The 6,601-nt window shown below is 33.6% G+C and overlaps 1 protein-coding gene and 1 non-coding gene across 2 annotated transcripts; both read right to left on the bottom strand.

Moving 5' to 3' along the window:
• Positions 1–837: 837 nt before the first annotated feature.
• Positions 838–909, bottom strand: Smp_tRNA_00721_Pseudo_TTG.1.1. Its single transcript has one exon. It is a non-coding gene (tRNA).
• Positions 910–2,211: 1,302 nt separating this feature from the next.
• On the bottom strand, positions 2,212–5,280 carry Smp_169160 (hypothetical protein; the record flags this gene model as incomplete). Its single annotated transcript, XM_018795264.1, has 3 exons — positions 2,212–2,240; positions 3,736–4,115; positions 5,195–5,280. The coding sequence occupies 3 exons, from the start codon at positions 5,278–5,280 to the stop codon at positions 2,212–2,214; spliced, it is 495 nt and encodes a 164-aa protein (XP_018647452.1).
• Between the last annotated feature and the right edge of the window lie 1,321 nt (positions 5,281–6,601).

The raw sequence follows: 6,601 nt of genomic DNA, 5'->3' as shown, positions 1-6,601 counted from the left end.
ATTCCCGTAAATTGAAAATCCAATGTTTTACTTATTTGGATATTACAAATATATTGTTTTTATTAATAACATTCTATCCAATGCTCAGTCTATTTGAAATTATCTAGTTCAACTTTAGTAATGAAACGAAATCATTGGTTATCGTGAGGTTGTATGCAGACTTTATTCAGATTTGACATTAGTAATTTCAAGTAGCTTTCCTCAAACAGCTAGCATTTATAGCGACAGTTTTCCCAAAACGGAAGTGGGAAGTTGGAAAAGGTTGAGCCTGAGGAAGTCACATCTCAGTTTACCTCACGGATTCCCGTCACCTGTATTAAGATGTGAAATTTACAGAGCTAAAATATTAAAAACTACTGTTATAAAGACCGTAGGTGACTGGTCCTGAGCAAATGTTCTCTGGTCTCCATGATTATGCTCCCGCGCCGCCGAAACTATTCCCAATCTAACTCTATTTACACGTCTATCGGAAAGAATTATCTTTTAACGGCGTGAATAACCGCCCATATACCTCTAAAAGGAACAAAGATAATCTTGTTCACAATCAAATCATCTCATCATCAACATTATTTGTTGTACTTATATAATAATCCTTTATCTTGTATCTTTGATTTCTACATTAGCGTTGACGATTCATGTTCAGACAATGCTATCCCAGGTGTTTTGAAGCTATTCTTCGATCTACTACTATAATAATGTGTAGTTGAAAAAATGAGTAGATTTTTAGCATAAATAGTTATTAAGCAGAGATGGATAGTGGCTAGCAGTGGAATCCAGGACGCGCGTTTCTTCCTATTTGGGACTCTTCAGCTGGATGTACCTGCATCTCAGAGTTGATGTTCACTCTGGGACTCGAACCCAGTACCCTCGCTTCAAACGCCATCGCGTTATCCATCTCTGCTTACCATGCTAGTGAATGAAGGCTATATCGAGGCAATAGGCACAGTATGAACATATACCAATTAGAGACTGACCAGTTGCAGTTCTAACATCGATGGGAAGATTCAAACAAACAATACTAAAATGAATATAAATAGTTATTGTTGAGAAAAAAAAACACCATAAAATAAAGTATAACAATGGACAAGGGAGAACTTAAAAACTTACTGAATCAATATTAGTTTACACGAAATTTTTATTCAACTTTTAGTTTAAACACCATTTTGTCGATTTTCGTGCAACTGTGAATAAAATCATGTTTTGCAATGACAATCCTACATATGCTTTTTTGTGTCAAACATTTCCTAAGGGGTTTTTGTGGATATTTCGACATCGAAAAAACGTGCTAGTTTGTAGTAAAAACTTGTGATCTATCGTTGAGGGTATTTTGAACATTGGTTGATTAGTCTCTGTAGCCACATGTACAGCGTATGAGAATACAATCAGTATAGCATTTTGCCACATGTTATAGTATATTTAGACGTATTTGAGGTGATAAGTACTGGGTATTCAAGTCCCAATACAAATACCTGTACTGGGATATTGGTTTACCCATCTAATAAGTCCTAAAAGACCTAGATTCCGCTGCTAACCAAATACTAAATATGCTAAAACAGTATTTTTAATAGAAACGTTTCGATAAATACACAAACTGAGATCACCAAGACATTTTATACAATTAAGAGTTCATCAGTCTTCTAACTTGCCACAACAAACTGTTCTTATTTCCGTTTCCGTTGCTCTGAACATTCCTAGAAGTTCACAGAAGTCGGACTTTTCAATAATTTGTAGAACCCTGAGTAAGTATTTCATCAGTTCGCAATAAACGTGTGGTTATTGTTTGTCCTAATAAAAATTATGTAGGCATAACCTATGATCCACTTAAATCCCATCATACGTTCTACGTTTTGATCTTATTTATCTTTATGTAGGTCACTCACTTCTCTCTGTAATATAAAGATCAGAGAATCATAGTGATTTGTCATCGGGTACTAGGGATCATCGAACAACCATTTTGTACTAATATGAAACTAATTAGTTTAGGAAACAAATATATCGAAAATATTAACGCGGAGCTCTCAGTAGTATGTTGACGTTTTACTAAATCAATATATTTCACTGAATCGCAATCAAATTCCATTCAAGAATTTACATATATTTTCGGAACCCTGTATATCAAGATAATTTAGGTATAGAATTTTATAAGGTTTTCTGAGTACGTTCCTTGAAGCGTATACGTCTTGTACCGTAAACACTTTATGCACTAACTTTCTAACCTTCTGAAATATTTGACCATCGAACTGCAAACCAAAAACAGATGAAGGGAAATACTAAGGGAGCTGTGCTTTAAAGGTTGGATTACATACAAAGCAAAGGTGAAACATAGACGATTTTGTGATTCTAGAAGCATCTGAAAGAAACGCTTAAATAGCTTAAGAAATCCAGTAACCGTTTCATCGATTTTCTTTTTAAAAATAATGGGGTTTTGTCATCAAGTTCATCAGAACAATTTAAATATGTGGTGACCAATCAAGATGTTCTCAGTATTTCTCTTGACTTCTAAAGAATTTTACAATGAATGACATCGAACAGAAACCTGTATTTCAAAGTAAGAAAGACTTCTACCAATGCAAACTTCAGGCACTTAGTAAAATGTGAATATGAAGTGGAAACTAAGCCTTAAAAATAATTGACTAACAACCTAATTAGGCATTCTTTAAATGATCTGACGATTTTACCAATGCACTACCCCTAATCCACGAAATTAATTTTAATCTGATCATATCACTTTAGTATTTAACCACTTATTTTAATCAGGAATAGTATTACATATAACATTACTACTTTTATAACATAACACCAGTTTTTCCACCTAAAACTATGCAATAATCAAAACTACAATAAGCACTATCGTATTTACATGTCTAATTCTTGTTACTATGTTGCCTTGTTTAAACAATTATCATAATTTCATGGCTGATAACATATCAATCTCATCTATTTTCTAAGCTTATTGATTGTAACTGCAAACTGCTTTTAGCTAACACAGAAGCACTGAAGTCTTAAATAAAATGGTGAGATCGTGTCCCTGCTTCAAAAACTTTTTTATGTGCTTACATTTATTTTCAACTCATTAAGGCTATATTATGTATAGTTGAAACCAACTAAGACTTTTCATGACTTCTCGATGAGATATGAAACCAAATAGCCAGCTGAATTGCTGGCAGAAATGGGTTGATTCAGAACAACTGAAGAATGATGGGTTTCAGTATTCTTTTAAACGAGAGACTATCCAAATTCACACTTTCCTTCTATCTCGCTATATTCACATGAATATAAAAAGTATGAGAAGGAAATGGTAGAGATTGTGTTATACGTGTGTGTGCACTGTTTCTTTAGCGTGCCAATTTATTGACAAATTTGAAGCTAATAGATTTCTACATTCAAACTAATGGTGAAATTAGAATCAAATAGCTACTACGACTACTACTAGTTTAATAATTTTGAATTCTCTCGAACTCTGTGAAAAATAGGAACATGATAAATCTTAGATGTAAATCAAGAAAAGGATTAAATGACGAATCAATGGAGTGTATGTCTTTCTGAATCCATATATATTCTATCGAAGTTTGGTTACAATTGAGGAGTACTGTTCTGGGGAGCCATGAAACAATAACTAAAATTTCTAATGATTCTCCAACTACATTCAGTCTGCGATGTATGCTGTACTCTCAAATAAAAATTCCCAATCCTTGGACAGTTCTTAATTGGAATTATAATAGTAGAAATACTTACTTTCAGTATTCATGAATCCTTTAATAGTTGGATCTGGAAATAGCTCTCTATCGATATGTTTATGTATGTCTTTCTCATCATGATCACCTTGATTGTAAGATAACTTTTCTCTACTTAAAAATTGATAGACTCCTTCAAATCCGCGAGCTCCAACACTATCTACATGTGTTTGTAAAGTCAGCATTATAAATCGATGATCTGAGATAATTACAGTTTGTTCTTCATCACCACATAAGAACAATAATTGTTTTTTTAATTCATAGACAAATGGTTTTTGGATAATCTTTCCTAATTGAAAAAATGATGAGTTATTTAAATCAAATAACGGAGTAGTGATTTCATGAAAATGAATTGTATCACGTTGTGAAGTTGAATGACAACTGCAGGCAGGGAGGGGGAAGATAAAGAGAGAAAACTCAATTTATTTTTCAGCAGAATAACATTACGAAAAAACATAAATAACAGTATCAAAATATAGATAATAGTCATATGATGAGTTTGGTTATTGCCTGAACAGCTCAATGACAGCATCTTTAATTATGACACCTGATGACGCAGATGCAGATTATATGGAGAATGTCCTTTCTCTCAATATCCCGAAAGCATCTTTCTGAAGGCTGTAGATTAAGACGAAGTCTAGTTCAGTCTGGGATCACTTCTGTTTGACTCCAAACATCTACTAGGAATCTCGGTTTTATGGTAAATATTTAAGCTCATTTTGTGTTTCTATAGGACTATTTATGTGAAACTGTCTCAGTATTAACCTTCTCAATTTACTATCTGTTTTGTTATTTAAGTAAATTTATAAAACAATTCCTTAGTACATATATTTTCATGTATGATATTTTTCCACCTCTAAGTATTCGAATGCAACTGGAATATAACGGTTTCGATTTGATTAATGCAGTGAAAATTCAGGTACATATATTTTCAGAAGGGGGTTTTGTGCTTCAAGGTTTTCCATGGTGGTCTAGCTTCAATTGATTCATGATTTCAACTATAAAATTACATATACATGAGAGAACTAGCAACGACGGCATCACACTGTTGTCAATACCAGGAAAAGTTTCCAACAGAGTGAACCGGATAAAAGACTAAGTAGACGCCTGACTTCGAGATCAACAGGCTGGATTCAGTAAGGATCGGTCGTGCATAGACCAGATTGAGACACTACAAATCATCGGTGAACACTCAGTTGAGTGGAACTCAACAATCCATACACCATACACATATGGAAATAGGAGTGATCAATCACAGACCTAAACATCAACGTGAAGATTCAAGTAAACAATAACAAGTGAATTCAAAGAGATGATTATTGCAACTAGTAGTCCGAGGTGTTAGTAACATAACTAATTAGAAATTCATCATACAATTGCATCTTGGATCTATTTGGAAACCGACAGATTCTGATCAAAATGTTAAAAATACCAAGTTGTTGTGTAGCATCAAAACTAACCTTTTATAACTCCATAACTGCACATTCTTTAATTTGATTATAATACGTTCATTTGAATGAGCTAAAAAATAGTATTTACATAACATCGATGCTTTATAAAATCGTGGATAATTAGGACTGAAAAATTTCCCGTCTGTTTTTGTGTGTGAAGAAAATAATTCTCCATGACGTTGATTTAAACCATTGTTTCTACGCCATATTTGTTGGTTATGATCACCTTGAATTGTGATAAAGGATGAACTGAAAAATAGTTGATCACATTTTGTTGCTTTAATTGGTAGTCCATCAGTTTGATATGCATCTAATTTGAGAAAATTAAATGAAACTAATCGACTTGAAAATTTATATAGATTTCTTCAAATAGAATCAAGAATTATGACAGGAAATGGGTGAAATATTTGACTGAAATATCATTTTTATTAACAATTACAATTATTAACATTACAGAGTTTCGCGTTATCCTTTAACATATCATTCCATCCAACATGTGCGCAAAACGAGGTAACATGAACAAATTTCCATAATGTCTGATGCGTACCGATCTTATCCAATATAATTATCTAATCTCACTTGTCATTGCATAAGACATTCCTGGAAGTCAGAGGGTTTAAAAATTTCATCTTATTATGTTCTATCGTCCTAGGTCCGTTTCCATATAACAAGTTTGAGTTTCAGGAACAAAGAAAAGTTGTGAGGGGTTTGGTTCGTTGAGCATGGAGAATAACCTAACATAACTAAAAATTTATGAGCCCTAGATTCCTGTGAAATCGCTAAGAGTATACAGGCAAATTAATGTGGTGCAAAAAGTATGCATCAGCATCAAATACATTCATTCACTCACGATTAAATGAAGACCTCCATGTATAAACTGGGATTGACTTTGTCTTCCAGGAAGAAATTAATAAAACGTCCGAGCTAAGTTTGATGGTGGATGAATTAAATCCAGATATAATTGCTGTCACAGAAACTTGGCTCACTGTATATATAAACTGTTTGTGTTGCACAGTTGGGTGTCTGGCACATGCCATGATAGCACTTACGAAACTGACACATTCTTCGTTATCAGTATCCACGTTACTGCTACAGCCCTCGTCAACCTTCTTGTTAGCTAATAACAGAAGGCGAATTGCTCGAACAACAAAACATACAGAGCCAACGAGAATTAGACTTTGGGCAACTTTTGTAGGCAGTGGGATTTAAGCGGGTTCACATTTTATGGAACCACTTCGTACACTCATCACATTTCATTCCTTCTACAGGAAATAAGCAATATGGCTGTCCACACTTGTGAGCAGAGTCAACTATCTTAAAAATTAACTAAAATGGTAGGAAAAAATTAATGTGTAAGACAAATCTCAAGCCTTGATTAAATAAATCAAGCCAAAGTCGACCAAGAATGCTTTGATG

Source organism: Schistosoma mansoni (assembly GCF_000237925.1).
Source record: "Schistosoma mansoni, WGS project CABG00000000 data, supercontig 0664, strain Puerto Rico, whole genome shotgun sequence".
Taxonomy (NCBI): Eukaryota; Metazoa; Platyhelminthes; class Trematoda; order Strigeidida; family Schistosomatidae; genus Schistosoma; species Schistosoma mansoni.
This window is presented reverse-complemented; position numbering and strand designations above follow the sequence as displayed.